General features: G+C 47.7%; 1 protein-coding gene across 1 annotated transcript in view; it reads right to left on the reverse strand.

Moving 5' to 3' along the window:
• Window positions 1-17056, reverse strand: part of HEXD (hexosaminidase D) — a 42392-nt gene that overhangs the window by 4842 nt on the left and 20494 nt on the right. The window contains exons 4-12 of the mRNA XM_075279311.1: window positions 9850-9937; window positions 9616-9780; window positions 9204-9387; window positions 9041-9112; window positions 8731-8926; window positions 8316-8398; window positions 7898-7976; window positions 7527-7628; window positions 3251-3340 (exon numbers count right to left, since the gene is read on the reverse strand). Of these exons, the coding sequence (XP_075135412.1) occupies window positions 3251-3340; window positions 7527-7628; window positions 7898-7976; window positions 8316-8398; window positions 8731-8926; window positions 9041-9112; window positions 9204-9387; window positions 9616-9780; window positions 9850-9937 (1059 nt within the window). The remainder of the gene's footprint in view (window positions 1-3250; window positions 3341-7526; window positions 7629-7897; window positions 7977-8315; window positions 8399-8730; window positions 8927-9040; window positions 9113-9203; window positions 9388-9615; window positions 9781-9849; window positions 9938-17056) is intronic.

Here is a 17056-nt window from a genome sequence, read left to right on the forward strand (position 1 = left end):
GTGTCCGAAATCACCCGCTCTACAAAGCTACACAAAAATTTTTCCTGTTCGGTAAACGCTGTAGCGGGAAAAATGGTTAAAAGTGCCAAACCGCCGTTTTTTCATTGTTTTGATTCTGATACAAATTTTAATAAAAAGTGATCAAAGCAATAACATTTCCCGAAAATGGTAGAACTACACAGTACACCCGGCCACGCAAAAAAAGACGCCCTATACATCCCCGTACACATATAAAAAAGTTACGGCTGTCGGAATATGGCGACTTTTCAAAATAAAATTTTTTAACATAGTTTTGGATTTTTTTAAGGGGTCAAAATGTAAATAAAACCATATAAATTTGGTATCCCCGGAATCGTAACGAAACACAGAATACAGGGGACAGGTCATTTTGGCTGCACAGTGAATGCCGTAAAACCAAAGCCCGTAAGAAAGTCGCAGAAATGCATTTTTTCGTCAAATCCACCCCATTCTGAATTTTTTCCCTGCTTCCCAGTACATTATATAGAATAAATAATGGCGGCATCATGAAGAAAAATTTGTCCCAGAAAAATTAAGACCTCATATGACTCTGGGGGCGGAGAAATAAAAAAGTTATGGGGTTTAGAAGGAGGGGAGTCAAAAACGAAAAACCAAAATCAAAAAAATGCCATCGGCGGGAAAGGGTTAACTTCAAATACTTCTGTCCCAAAGTCACTATGTAAAGTTTCTCACAACACCGTATATATAGCAGCTCAAATACAAAGTAACTGCAACACAAAAGTCTCACGGATTCTCAGAATTACAGCAAAAACAAGATACAAAGTTACATTTCATATCCCATCCCTTATACACAGTACGAAAACCTTACCCACGCCTGTATATACCCACTGCTACAATCACCGCAGACCAAGTCGCGGGTACCAGCTAGTGTATCTATGTAACTCAATGGGCAGATATGGGCACCATGGTCTTCTACTTTGATTTTAGGTAACTCCTTGTCTGGGGGAGGGGTGTAGAGCTCTGGTGAGACCATTGAGATGATGTTATGGCCCTGTAGTGGTTTGGATGACACATACTGATCGGCCTTCTGTAGTTTTACAAGGCTTGATGTGTCTGTGCCAAATGAGGCGACAGGTGAAGTCATTAGTCATGTAATGAGGAGAAGACTATATCCAGTCTGATTACTAAGTGCACCCCCTACTGTGAGACACATCCAAACTCTAGGCCAACCAAGATGTCTCCTGGGGAAGTGCTGAGACCTGGTTCATAGGGATGTCTGTAATCTGCATATGATATTCACATCATGGACTCGGGTCATCTCCTATATTATGTGGTAAAGTCATAGGCTGTGCTATTTCTCCCACATATCTACCAGAATATAACTACTATAATACTACCTCCTATGTACAAGAATATAACTACTATAATACTGCTCCTATGTACAAGACTATAACTACTATAATACTACTCCTATGTACAAGAATATAACTACTATAATACTACTCCTATGTACAAGAATATAACTACTATAATACTACTCCTATGTACAAGAATATAACTACTATAATACTGCTCCTATGTACAAGAATATAACTACTATAATACTGCTCCTATGTACAAGAATATAGCTACTATAATACTGCTCCTATGTACAAGAATATAACTACTATAATACTGCTCCTATGTACAAGAATATAACTACTATAATACTACCTCCTATGTACAAGAATATAACTACTATAATACTGCTCCTATGTACAAGAATATAACTACTATAATACTACTCCTATGTACAAGAATATAACTACTATAATACTACCTCCTATGTACAAGAATATAACTACTATAATACTGCTCCTATGTACAAGAATATAACTACTATAATACTACCTCCTATGTACAAGAATATAACTACTATAATACTGCTCCTATGTACAAGAATATAACTACTATAATACTGCTCCTATGTACAAGAATATAACTACTATAATACTACCTCCTATGTACAAGAATATAACTACTATAATACTGCTCCTATGTACAAGAATATAACTACTATAATACTACTCCTATGTACAAGAATATAACTACTATAATACTACTCCTATGTACAAGAATATAACTACTATAATACTACTCCTATGTACAAGAATATAACTACTATAATACTGCTCCTATGTACAAGAATATAACTACTATAATACTACCTCCTATGTACAAGAATATAACTACTATAATACTACTCCTATGTACAAGAATATAAATACTATAATACTACTCCTATGTACAAGAATATAACTACTATAATACTACTCCTATGTACAAGAATATAACTACTATAATACTACTCCTATGTACAAGAATATAAATACTATAATACTACTCCTATGTACAAGAATATAACTACTATAATACTACTCCTATGTACAAGAATATAACTACTATAATACTACTCCTATGTACAAGAATATAACTACTATAATACTGCTCCTATGTACAAGAATATAACTACTATAATACTACCTCCTATGTACAAGAATATAACTACTATAATACTACTCCTATGTACAAGAATATAAATACTATAATACTACTCCTATGTACAAGAATATAACTACTATAATACTACTCCTATGTACAATAATATAACTACTATAATACTACCTCCTATGTACAAGAATATAACCACTATAATACTGCTCCTATGTACAAGAATATAACTACTATAATACTACTCCTATGTACAAGAATATAACTACTATAATACTACTCCTATGTACAAGAATATAACTACTATAATACTACCTCCTATGTACAAGAATATAACTACTATAATACTACCTCTTATGTACAAGAATATAACTACTATAATACTGCTCTTATGTACAAGAATATAACTACTATAATACTACCTCCTATGTACAAGAAGATAACTACTATAATACTACTCCTATATACAAGAATATAACTACTATAATACTGCTCCTATGTACAAGAATATAACTACTATAATACTACCTCCTATGTACAAGAATATAACTACTATAATACTACTCCTATATACAAGAATATAACTACTATAATACTACCTCCTATGTACAAGAATATAACTACTATAATACCACACCTATGTACAAGAATATAACTACTATAATACTACTCCTATGTACAAGAATATAACTACTATAATACTACTCCTATGTACAAGAATATAACTACTATAATACCGCCCCCTGTGTGCAAATATTATGGTCATGTCCATTATTCTCACCTCACGGCCTCCGGCTCTATCTGCTGCACCATTATTGGATGGATGATCTTTCTCTTCCTGTGATATGGGCTGAACCATCCAGTGACGATCCTGTGAGATGATATTGGTCGCTGATCGGTCAGATACATATTATAGATCTTTGATGTTTCCTCTCACTATTCTGATCTCTGCACCTCATTCGATAACTGCACATATGTCCCCCATACTGCACCCCTGTATCCCCTCTTTAATATACTGGGTCCCTGCACCTCTATGCGCCCCCTATATACTATACTGGGTCCCTGCACCTCTATGCGCCCCCTATATACTACACTGGGTCCCTGCACCCCTATGCGCCCCCTATATACTACACTGGGTCCCTGCGCCCCCTATATACTACACTGGGTCCCTGCGCCCCCTATATACTACACTGGGTCCCTGCACCCCTATGCGTCCCCTATATACTACACTGGGTCCCTGCACCCCTATGCGCCCCCTATATACTACACTGGGTCCCTGCACCCCTATGCGCCCCCTATATACTACACTGGGTCCCTGCACCCCTATGCACCCCCTATATACTACACTGGGTTCCTGCCCCCCTATGCGCCCCCTATATACTGTACTGGGTCCCTGCACCTCTATGCGCCCCCTATATACTACACTGGGTCCCTGCACCCCTATGCGCCCCCTATATACTACACTGGGTCCCTGCACCCCTATGCGCCTCCTATATACTACACTGGGTCCCTGCACCCCTATGCGCCCCCTATATACTACACTGGGTTCCTGCCCCCCTATGCGCCCCCTATATACTATACTGGGTCCCTGCACCCCTATGCGCCCCCTATATACTATACTAGATCCCTGCACCTCTATGCGCCCCCTATATACTACACTCGGTCCCTGCACCTCTATGCGCCCCCTATATACTATACTAGATCCCTGCACCTCTATGCGCCCCCTATATACTACACTGGGTCCCTGCACCGCTATGCGCCCCCTATATACTACACTGGGTCCCTGCGCCCCCTATATACTACACTGGATCCCTGCACCCCTATGCGTCCCCTATATACTACACTGGGTCCCTGCACCCCTATGCGCCCCCTATATACTACACTGGGTCCCTGCACCCCTATGCGCCCCCTATATACTACACTGGGTCCCTGCACCCCTATGCGCCCCCTATATACTACACTGGGTTCCTGCCCCCCTATGCGCCCCCTATATACTATACTGGGTCCCTGCACCCCTATGCGCCCCCTATATACTATACTAGATCCCTGCACCTCTATGCGCCCCCTATATACTATACTGGGTCCCTGCACCTCTATGCACCCCCTATATACTACACTGGGTCCCTGCACCCCTATGCGCCCCCTATATACGACACTGGGTCCCTGCGCCCCCTATATACTACACTGGGTCCCTGCGCCCCCTATATACTACACTGGGTCCCTGCACCCCTATGCGTCCCCTATATACTACACTGGGTCCCTGCACCCCTATGCGCCCCCTATATACTACACTGGGTCCCTGCACCCCTATGCGCCCCCTATATACTACACTGGGTCCCTGCACCCCTATGCGCCCCCTATATACTACACTGGGTCCCTGCACCCCTATGCACCCCCTATATACTACACTGGGTTCCTGCCCCCCTATGCGCCCCCTATATACTGTACTGGGTCCCTGCACCTCTATGCGCCCCCTATATACTACACTGGGTCCCTGCACCCCTATGCGCCCCCTATATACTACACTGGGTCCCTGCACCCCTATGCGCCTCCTATATACTACACTGGGTCCCTGCACCCCTATGCGCCCCCTATATACTACACTGGGTTCCTGCCCCCCTATGCGCCCCCTATATACTATACTGGGTCCCTGCACCCCTATGCGCCCCCTATATACTATACTAGATCCCTGCACCTCTATGCGCCCCCTATATACTACACTCGGTCCCTGCACCTCTATGCGCCCCCTATATACTATACTAGATCCCTGCACCTCTATGCGCCCCCTATATACTACACTGGGTCCCTGCACCGCTATGCGCCCCCTATATACTACACTGGGTCCCTGCGCCCCCTATATACTACACTGGATCCCTGCACCCCTATGCGTCCCCTATATACTACACTGGGTCCCTGCACCCCTATGCGCCCCCTATATACTACACTGGGTCCCTGCACCCCTATGCGCCCCCTATATACTACACTGGGTCCCTGCACCCCTATGCGCCCCCTATATACTACACTGGGTTCCTGCCCCCCTATGCGCCCCCTATATACTATACTGGGTCCCTGCACCCCTATGCGCCCCCTATATACTATACTAGATCCCTGCACCTCTATGCGCCCCCTATATACTATACTGGGTCCCTGCACCTCTATGCACCCCCTATATACTACACTGGGTCCCTGCACCCCTATGCGCCCCCTATATACTACACTGGGTCCCTGCGCCCCCTATATACTACACTGGGTCCCTGCGCCCCCTATATACTACACTGGGTCCCTGCACCCCTATGCGTCCCCTATATACTACACTGGGTCCCTGCACCCCTATGCGCCCCCTATATACTACACTGGGTCCCTGCACCCCTATGCGCCCCCTATATACTACACTGGGTCCCTGCACCCCTATGCGCCCCCTATATACTACACTGGGTCCCTGCACCCCTATGCGCCCCCTATATACTACACTGGGTTCCTGCCCCCCTATGCGCCCCCTATATACTATACTGGGTCCCTGCACCCCTTTGCGCCCCCTATATACTATACTAGATCCCTGCACCTCTATGCGCCCCCTATATACTACACTGGGTCCCTGCACCTCTATGCGCCCCCTATATACTATACTAGATCCCTGCACCTCTATGCGCCCCCTATATACTACACTGGGTCCCTGCACCCCTATGCGCCCCCTATATACTACACTGGGTCCCTGCACCCCCTATATACTACACTGGGTCCCTGCACCCCTATGCGCCCCCTATATACTACATTGGGTCCCTGCACCTCTATGCGCCCCCTATATACTACACTGGGTCCCTGCACCTCTATGCGCCCCCTATATACTACACTGGGTCCCTGCACCTCTATGCGCCCCCTATATACTACACTGGGTCCCTGCACCCCTATGCGCCCCCTATATACTACACTGGGTCCCTGCACCCCTATGCGCCCCCTATATACTACACTGGGTCCCTGCACCCCTATGCGCCCCCTATATACTACACTGGGTCCCTGCACCCCTATGCGCCCCCTATATACTACACTGGGTCCCTGCACCCCTATGCGCCCCCTTTATACTACACTGGGTCCCTGCACCCCTATGCGCCCCTTATATACTATACTGGGTCCCTGCACCTCTATGCGCCCCCTATATACTATACTAGGTCCTTGCACCCCCTATATACTATACTGGGTCCCTACACCCCTATGCGCCCCCTATATACTATACTGGGTCCCTGCACCTCTATGCGCCCCCTATATACTACACTGGGTCCCTGCACCTCTATGCGCCCCCTATATACTACACTGGGTCCCTGCACCCCCTATATACTATACTGGGTCCCTGCAGCTCTATGCGCCCCCTATATACTATACTGGGTCCCTGCACCTCTATGCGCCCCCTATATACTACACTGGGTCCCTGCACCTCTATGCGCCCCCTATATACTACACTGGGTCCCTGCACCTCTATGCGCCCCCTATATACTACACTGGGTCCCTGCACCCCTATGCGCCCCCTATATACTACACTGGGTCCCTGCACCCCTATGCGCCCCCTATATACTACACTGGGTCCCTGCACCTCTATGCGCCCCCTATATACTACACTGGGTCCCTGCACCCCTATGCGCCCCCTATATACTACACTGGGTCCCTGCACCCCTATGCGCCCCCTATATACTACACTGGGTCCCTGCACCCCTATGCGCCCCCTATATACTACACTGGGTCTCTGCACCCCTATGCGCCCCCTATATACTACACTGGGTCCCTGCACCCCTATGCGCCCCCTATATACTACACTGGGTCCCTGCACCCCTATGCGCCCCCTATATACTACACTGGGTCCCTGCACCCCTATGCGCCCCCTATATACTACACTGGGTCCCTGCACCTCTATGCGCCCCCTATATACTACACTGGGTCCCTGCACCCCTATGCGCCCCCTATATACTACACTGGGTCTCTGCACCCCTATGCGCCCCCTATATACTACACTGGGTCCCTGCACCCCTATGCGCCCCCTATATACTACACTGGGTCTCTGCACTCACCGGTTCTTCTCCAGGAGGTCTTGTGTCGGGGTCTTCAGATAGAAGATACTTTGGGTTATGAGGGTGAAGATGTCGCTGCCGGGGAAGGAGCCTGAAGCTTCACTGTCAAGAGATAAGACAAGATCAGTCCCAGCAAGAAGGAAAGTCTCCCAAAACACTGGGGCGCAGGGAGAGGAGCTCTGAGTATTTATTAACCCACCTTTAGACATTTAGGATCCCAGGAAAGCTGGGTGACAGCACTTTGGCTGATCTTAAAGCTAAAACTCTTAAAGTGACATGGTAGCTGTAGCGGCCTATTGGTCACCACCCAGCTTTCCCAGGATAGTAATAGGCGACCTGCTTGATAACAATGTGCAGTGTGATGGATTCACCTTGAGTAGTTCTCAGTGTCCAGATGGGACATTCCTAAGACGTCTTGGATGGAGGCGGCCACCTCCTTAGAGTAACAACCTGGGGAGACGTAGCAAGACAGCTGGGATTAAAGGGGCGCTCCAGGGTCAGGAACATAAAAACAGCACTTCAAGGGGGGACCTGCTGCTAATGAGGGGGTAGGGGGGAGATGCTGCCGCAAGTTATCAGATAGTCATTCTGGGGACGTACGAGGTGCGGTAATGTGGTATGTGACAGAGCTACATGGTGACACCGCCAGGGGCTCCTACATGGTACCACGAGGCAGGTGAGGTCCTAGATGGCAGTGAAGGGCCCGGCAGTGGCCACCACTAGTCACAGGCTCAGAGGATACCCAATGTATATTGTAAGTACACACAATCTATATACAGTGGACCATACCATTCTTCAACGTCTGCAGACACACGGCCAAGGAAGGAATCCCCACCGGCAGGAGCTCGCACAGGACTGAGAAGTGGTCGTACCTGAAAGATGGAGCAGTTATTAAGGATTTCTAGGGGTCCATGTTACCGCTGCTCCTCCCCTGGGGTTTGGTCTCTCGCTCCGGAGGACTTGTCCTCTCCTGCATTGCATACACAACCAGTGATATGAATGGACGCAGTGTAATACTTCACTTCTCCTGTGGGGGCACTGCAGGGAAACACAACACGTACTGCCCTGCTCCCTCCCAGGTTACAGCTGATCGCCGGGGGTGCCAGCATACTTTGTGAAATGGTAAAAAGTGACCTTTAAAGTGGACAACCCCAAATATTAACTAAAAGGACCACAATAAGACCGGACCCCCCGCCCCATGTACCTCTGCCAGCCAGTAATGGCCAGTCCCTGCAGGATATTGGGCGGTATCCTCTGCATCACCTGTAGCCAACGTCTATGGTTCTCCAGGTGATGTCCGATATGGGTGAGCTGCTGGGAAGCGCCGGTGGCCCCCTTAAAGGCACTGGCCAGCCAGATCTTCTTAAAGCCGCACTCTGAATACTTATTGATCAGGGCAACTGCAGGAAAGCGAGACATGAGGATGATCACTGTCCAGTGGCGCCCCCTGTAGGTGGTGGCAGGTGTGCATGTTTTGTATGGAGTTACCCTTTAATTTGTTATGGTCCACGTACCTCGATTGTCCACCTCTAGGTTCGGGGTGTAGTCCCAGATCATTGGGTCCACCAGCTGGGCTAGGCCAGAGTCTATGGGAGACAGAGAGGTGGAAGTGGTAGCAGGGGGCAACTGTGCCCACTAAATGCCCCTCACCCTGGACACCCCCAGGTCCAGCCACACCTGTCAATGTTTGGGCAGAGGCGCTCCTCAGCATGTCATCCCAGGCGATGGGCCTGACGCCCGGGTAAGTGGAGACCACATGGGCGGCGACTTTCTTCAGGTGACACATGAAGAGGTCTTCCACCGCCAAGCCGGTTTCGGAAAGATACTTCTTGGATTCTTCTCCTTCTCCGAGGTAGTAGACCTAGACGAGACTTCTGTATCTCACTACTAATAGGCAGATCTTGTCACATGATATACTCCAGTCACATCTAAAGCTGCAGAAATAGACGATTCACTTCACACCACTGACATGTATGGATTTACAACTATGGATTCCGAGTAGCAGGACAATTGTGAACGCAGCTTTGAATGTGACTGGAGTATACAACTGGAATTCTTCTAAAATACAAGAAAAGTGTTTGTTTGTTACCTCATCGGAGCCGATGTGCAGCCAGCGAACCCCGGGGTGGAGATCCATCACCTGCCGTATCATGGCCTGGAGGAGCTGATGGGACTCGTCCTTATGGGGGTTTAGGCTGTTGGGGTAAGACAGGACCTCTCTGAGGTGAGCGAAGGCGCTGTGCTTCAGGACAAACTGCAAGAGAGAAGACGTCAGAGGAGCCCGAGACCCTAAAGAAGACGCCAAGACCACCCGCCATCATACCTCCATGTGACCAAATGTCTGGATAAGTGGAATGACTTCTAAATGGTTAATCTGCGCCAATCTAAGGATCTCCCGGATTTCCTGAGGACTGCAAAGACAATGAACAATATAAAGGAGTCTCCGGCTGGCATAAGGAAATAAGAAAGGAACAACCATTTCATTATACTGTATACTGCACATAGGGGGCGGTATTATAGTAGTTATATTCTTGTACATAGGAGCAGTATTATAGTAGTTATATTCTTGTACATAGGAGGTAGTATTATAGTAGTTATATTCTTGTACATAGGAGGTAGTATTATAGTACTTATATTCTTGAACATAGGAGTAGTATTATAGTAGTTATATTCTTGTACATAGGAGGTAATTTTTATTAGTAAAAACAAAACAAAAATACATTACATTCCAGCAGAATTAATAACTAATAATAATAATAATAATAATATAACATAAATCAGACATGTCTGTCAGATAACAAAAATGAGAATCACTTTAACTTAAGAGTCCATTGCTGGCAGGATAAAGAGGGGGAAAAAAAAATAAATCCATAAATAAATGAACAGACTTATTTGCAGTGTTATCAGAATATTCAGCAATCGATATATACATTTCTCCACAATTTTACATTATCAGACTTTTTTCTGACCTCCAGAGACTTTATCCACCTCAGTTCAGACATGATATATGTGACAGCGGTCATATGACGGAAGGGCTCTCTGTGTAGGGACACCTGGGTCCTCGTATGCCAGTGATAATATTTGATGACAGTAATAATAATATACAGGGTCTCCCGGTTAATGTCACCTATATTAGTTGGGATGCCATATATGATTTCGGGGTATTTGAGTGATTGTAATCGGGGAATTTTCAGCCTCCGGGATATTTCCTGCCAGATCTTTCGCCCTCCCCCGCACTCTGATATAAAATGTGCCATGGTCTCCTCCTGCTGACAACCTAATGGACATGCCCGATCTGTCACACTGAGATGTTTTAGGTTGCCTCTTACAAAAAGTTTCCCATGCAGAGATAGCCAGGCAATGTCAAAGAACTTTGCAGGGAGCCTCAGACCAGTGAGGAGCCTCAGACTATCCTGCAGGGTTGTAGATGTACAGTCCCTCAATGCCGGCTGGAGACAATAGAAGGTCTTACATACCCTGGTGTATAGATCTCTCCTGGTCTTACTCACCAGATAGGTCTTTTCAATACCCCATTTTTTCAGGCACCTTATGCCATAGTCCAGATACTGGGGGAGGTAGTCACGAGTCGATCGACCCCTCTTAAGGCTGCCGCCTCGCACCCAGGATTCTGCAAAAGGCAATATCCAGTCCCTGATACTATTTACCCACAGGGAGCTGTTATCTGAGTCCAGGCAACCAAAATTTACTTTTAGAAACATGGAGTCAAAAAACACCCTTGGATTTAACATATCCAGCCCACCCTCTCTCCTCTGTAGGTAGGTTATCCCTCTTTTTACTGGGTTCAACCTGTTCCCCCACAAAAGTTGGAAGAACAGGCTAAAGAGCCTAGCGGAGAAAGATTCTGGCAAAGGAAAGACAACAGAGACGTACAAGAAGACAGGGACCAGGTAAGTCTTCAACATTTTAACCCTTTCTCTATAGGTCAGCCTCCAGTTCTTCCATCGCTGAACCTTTGCATTTCCGGATTCCAACTTTTCTTCCCAATTTAGTCTGCAATTATCATCCCTCCCGAATTTCACCCCAAGGATCTTAATATAGGAGGAGGCCTGGGCAAACTGCGGCAGATCAAATGTAGGACCAGTATGACCCGTCCAGAGAGCTTGACTCTTCTCAAGGTTGACAAGAGACCCGGAGGCCTCTGAGTAACTTCTGATGGCTGCAGACAACATCTCCACCTCACGAGGCTCAGATATCACCACAGTCACATCATCCGCGTAGGCAACAACTCTCAGGGGCAAGCAGTGGGGGACCGGCGCCCCCTGAAAATCACACTCCTGCAGTGACCTAAGAAACGGGTCTATGGCAAACACATACAGTAATGGACTCAGTGGGCAACCTTGTCTCACCCCTGCCTCAACCCTGAAAGCATCACCCTGCCAACCATTAATCAGAGGAAAGCTCTCCGCCTCGCGGTACAAAGTTCTCAGCCAATCCACAAATTGTCCCGGAATACCGTACTTTGTCAAAGTCGCCCATAGATACTCATGGTCTACTCTGTCAAAGGCCTTAGCCTGGTCAAGACTCACAACATATCTCCCACACCTCAGAGCTTTACATCTCTCAAACATCTCCCTTATCGAGATAACTGCTCCAGAGATGTTCCGCCCTTTAACTGTGCCAAACTGTGAGCCTGCCAACAGTGCCGGGGACAAACAAACTAATCTAGAGAACAGAATTTTTGCAAGAATCTTCCTATCGACATTCAAGAGGGCAATCGGCCTCCAGTTCTTGATGTCACTAGGCTCTTTACCTTTAGACAGCAGGATCAGGGAGGACACTCTCATGGATGGAGGCATCAGGTGGTTTTCTAGACTAGTTTTGTATACATCCACGAGAATTGGTGCCAAGAGGTCTCGGAATTTCTTATAGAACTCAGCTGTAATCCCATCTGGACCTGGTGCCTTCTTCAGATGTAACTTATCTATGGCCTCTTTCACCTCCTCCACTGTTAACTCTGCTGTCAAAGGAGAAAAGTCCAAATCATTAGTATCAGGATCCGGAGTTGCCTCCAAGAATTGAGCCACCTTCTCTCTATCCAAAACCTTCTTCTGAAACAAGTCAGCATAGTAAGTTCTCACCACCCCCAGGATACCCTCCCGAGATTCCTGTAACACACCCTGGGAGTCAGTGAGACCTGTGACCGATTTATTTGCCACCCGCTCCCTGCAATTCTCAAAAGGATCCGGAGCCCCTAAGGACCCATAATCCCGTTCAAGAACCAGGGATGTATACCTGCGGTACTGATACTGACTGATCTCAGATTTCAGCCGGTCAATCTTCTGTTGGTTATCCCCGCCCGCCGAATAGAGTGACTCTAATTCTTTCCGCAGCCTGAGATACTGGCTATACTTACTCTTCCCCTTCTTAACTGACAGTCTCCTTAAGAGGGATCTGATCTCCTCCTTGACATCCTCCCACCAGTCTGCCATGTTATCATAAAACACCACTCTCTCAAGCTGGTTCTGAAATAGAGAGTGGACACAACTCCGGACACAGTCATCGTCCAAGAGGCTGGAATTGAGCTTCCATAGGCCTCTCCCAATATCAGGGCGTTTTGTGGAGCCCAAGCAAAAATACAAAGCCAGATGGTCAGAATAAGGGACTGTCTTTTCACTTTTCTCACTAACATGCTCAGCGGGACTGACCAGAGCTAAGTCTATCCGACTGCATCTACCAGCGCAGGAGTAAGTGAATTTTGGTTTCCTACCACCCTCAGTAAACACATCAGACAGACCAGCCTGTGAAATAATTCTGCTTAAGACCTTGCAGTCCCTGGTGAGAGGCCGACCAGTAGGTCTGTCACTGGATGACATGGTGGCATTGAAGTCCCCTGCCATGACTACCGGAACAGATGTAAACAAGTACTGCTTGACTTCATCAAACAGACGTGCCCTTTCAATCACCGACTGCGGTGGACCATAGATATTAATGAGTCGGAGCCTTCTGCCTCGGATGGTAACTTCTAAAACCAGGCACCTCCCCATCAGAACCTCAGTGAATCTGTGTATGGTGACATCAGGGGTGTTAAACAGTATAGAAACCCCGGCATAAGGCTCCACCGCCAGAGACCAGAAGGACGGGCCAGATTTCCATTCTCTCTCTGCTTCTCGTATTAGTCCTAAAGTATTTAAACGGGTTTCTTGTAAGAAATAGACATCGGCATCAAGATATCTCAGATGTTCATACACTGCGTGTCTTGTCCTCCTTGCTCGGATGCTATTCACATTACTAGAGATAACTTTAAGATAGAAACCTGCCATCAGAACAACTAGGAATATGAGAAACAGAGAGATGGGCCCCATTGTCATAGATCAGAGTCAGAGGTGTCCTGGTGACCAGCTGTTTCCATGTCTGATTCGGACTGCCCCTCATCTCGGTGGGGTCTCCTCTTATTGGGAGGATCGCCCTCTGGTTCATCCTCATACTCCGCCATCATTCGTGAGAGTTCTCTGTCTAGTTCTGCTTCTCCGTCTGACTCTGATAGGACACTAAATCTATTCCCCGTTGCAGTGACCTCGCCTGCACTACTTACTCTCATCTTTGTGGGCTTTTCTACCGTGGTCCACTCACCCTCAGGCTTACGGCTGGCTTTATCCTTCTTCCTCCTTTTATTATTGTTGGATGATCGGGCAGGAGAAGAGACGACCACTGAGGGTTGTACAACCTGCTCGACAACCTCCATGGTCGTCTCAATGGGACCTGACTCGGCCTGGTCTTGGGTAGTATCACCTGTATGTGGTTGAGGCTCCGCCTCCGTGACTACTGACCCTGACAATAGCGCCGCCTCCTCCTCCTCCTGTATGTCATCAGCCGCTGCCAGCAAGTCCTCATCAGGGCTATCCTTACAGATGTTATGCCAGGCATCAGGACAATCTCTGTGGGGGTGACCGATCCGACCGCACAGGTTACACCTAATGCTTTGGCATGTGGCACTCACGTGGCCCATTTCATTACATAGGCTACACTTTACCATGGAGCATACACTGGCCACATGGCCGGCCTTCCCACACTTGAAGCACCGGCGAGGCTGACCCGCATAGAAGCAGATCCCTTTTTCTCGGCCTATAAAGAACGAATTGGGCAGATGTTGGGTTATGTTGTTCTGCTGACGCAACTTCACCAGGACCCTCCACCCACCGGTCCAGACCCCGTCTTCATCCCTGTTCTTACTAAGATCGGACATGAGGTCACAATGCCTCCTGAGCCAGATGACTATGTCCTGAGGGGGAACGGCTTCATTCCAAAATACAATTGTGACAGAGGCTGTATCTGGCCTAGAGATGGGGATGAAACTGAACTTATCCCAACCTTCCGTATCTCTCAACCTGGTGAGATTGGCCCAGAACCGGTCCAGATCAGACATCAGCTTAAAACTAACATCATACCCCTGGCGGTCAGGAAGGTTTATGACGGCCAGGATATCAGTCGGCACAAAGCCCATCTGGGTACATAGGAGCTCTCGGACCACAAACCTCCTATCCGGCAGATCCTCCTTGGCACCTCCGTGCCTAAACCTGACTACATTCCTCCTCCTGAAAGCCTGGCCTGTATAATTGGAGTTTGATGCAAAAGATGGAGCACCGCGGCTCCAGGCATTCCCTGAGGAGGTACGGCCGGATCCGCCATCTTGGCGTGTTTGTGGGCGCTGTGTGGGCTGCTGAGCACCTGTACCATGTGGTTCTGCTACTGCGCGAGTATCTAGAGGGGGAAAGTCCTGCACACTGGACTGTCCTGTGTCCGCCCCACCATCAACCTCTATGTCTGCAATATCACCAGACTCCAGAGACTGGACTGCAGAGGGGTCTGACGCCATAGATAGTGAAGGATCCCCCCCAGAAACACCTTCCCCTGCTGGGCCGTTATCACATACAGGAATATCCATAATATCAGGCACATTAGTCAGACAATCAGCGGCAGCAGAGTCCTGCACAGCAGAGTCCATATTAGTATTATAGTCAGCGGCAGCAGAGTCCTGCATAGCAGAGTCCATATTACCACTACAGTCAGCGGCAGCAGAGTCCTGCACAACAGAGTCCACAACCTGTAACCCCAAATATGTTACTCCCCCAGTACCTTCAGGTAAGAGTCCATAGTCCTGCTGCAATGACTTGTCTCCTGGGACTTGTGGTGTCTGCACAGCTGCTACTTCATTACCATTAGGCAGGGGTCCATGACCTGGTTGCAAAGTGCTGGTTGCTGGGACTTGTGGTGCCTTGCTGAGAACTGCTGCAGGTTTTTGCTGTTGCTGAACACTGGTCGCTTTCCCGTACAAATTCCCTTCCTTAAAAGGGAAACTTGCTGGCTGCAGAACTGGTTTTACATGGGACTGCTGGCTGCCACCTTGAGAGGGTTCAGACCCAGCTTTGGCACAAGGTGATGGTGACTTCTGGTATTCCTGGAACCGCTGCTGGTTTCTGTATGATTCTCCCACCGGTCCCATTTGCTCCAGTACAGTCTCGGTCTCCCGTACGTTCTCGGCGAGCTCTTTCGCCAGTGCGCTCAGCTTCCTGTCCAGTAACACCAGTTTCTCAGGGCATGCAGACTTTTTTAGATTATACGCACATTCAATCTGTCTCTGCAGATATATTTTACTGGCCTTCAATGTCTCCAGTCGCTTGACCAGTGCTGGTATCTCATCTGCCAGGCGCAGTTCTGGTGCTCGCTCAGTAGCTGTGACAGTCTGTGCATTGTTGGAGAGCTTTGCAGGTTGGTTACCCCCAGTATGGCTTCTGGTTGGTGTAGCCTGTGATTTCTGACATGCTACGGCTGTTGTCACTGCCATGGGCCCACAATGTCCAGACTGGGGACTATGTCCCAGTTTATTTCCAGTGACTGTACTGCTGGTACCTTGAAGCTTCCCCGCTGGTCTCCCTTTGATCTCCTCCACTGCCTTCACTACATTTTTGTAGTTACCGCTTCCAGATCTTGTCCGCTCAGACCGTACCAATACAGACTGCTGCATGTTCTCCTGCATGGTCTGCTTCTCCAGGGATGTTCTCCTCTGTCTGCAGGAGGGTGGGGTGGACTGGACACCTGCAACCTGCAATGGAGTCTGCACAGGCTGCAAAGTTTGCTCCTTACATTCAACCATTTTGCTTGGTTGTTGCACCGTACTACTGCTTGCTTCCGTTACTTCTTCCTTTACAACTTTCTTCCCATCTTGGCTTGCTGCACTAGGACTGCTGACACACTGGACACGATTCCCATTACTGGGGACTTTAGGATTTCCATCCATTTTTTTAGTTGTCTGGGAATTGCTTCCCAGAGAAGGCCTTGGAGCCTGGGCCTTGGCAGGGGAACTTCCCCACCCAGGGTGGCCCCGCCCTGGGCTATCTCCAGACATCAGGAGCCTCAGGAGAGCTACAAAAACACGTCCTCACAGCTAGGAGGTAGTATTATAGTAGTTATATTCTTGTACATAGGAGGTAGTATTATAGTAGTTATATTCTTGTACATAGGAGGTAGTATTATAGTAGTTATATTCTTGTACATAGGAGGTAGTATTATAG

Source organism: Leptodactylus fuscus, chromosome 6 (genome assembly GCF_031893055.1).
Source record: "Leptodactylus fuscus isolate aLepFus1 chromosome 6, aLepFus1.hap2, whole genome shotgun sequence".
In the NCBI taxonomy this organism is placed as follows: domain Eukaryota; kingdom Metazoa; phylum Chordata; class Amphibia; order Anura; family Leptodactylidae; genus Leptodactylus; species Leptodactylus fuscus.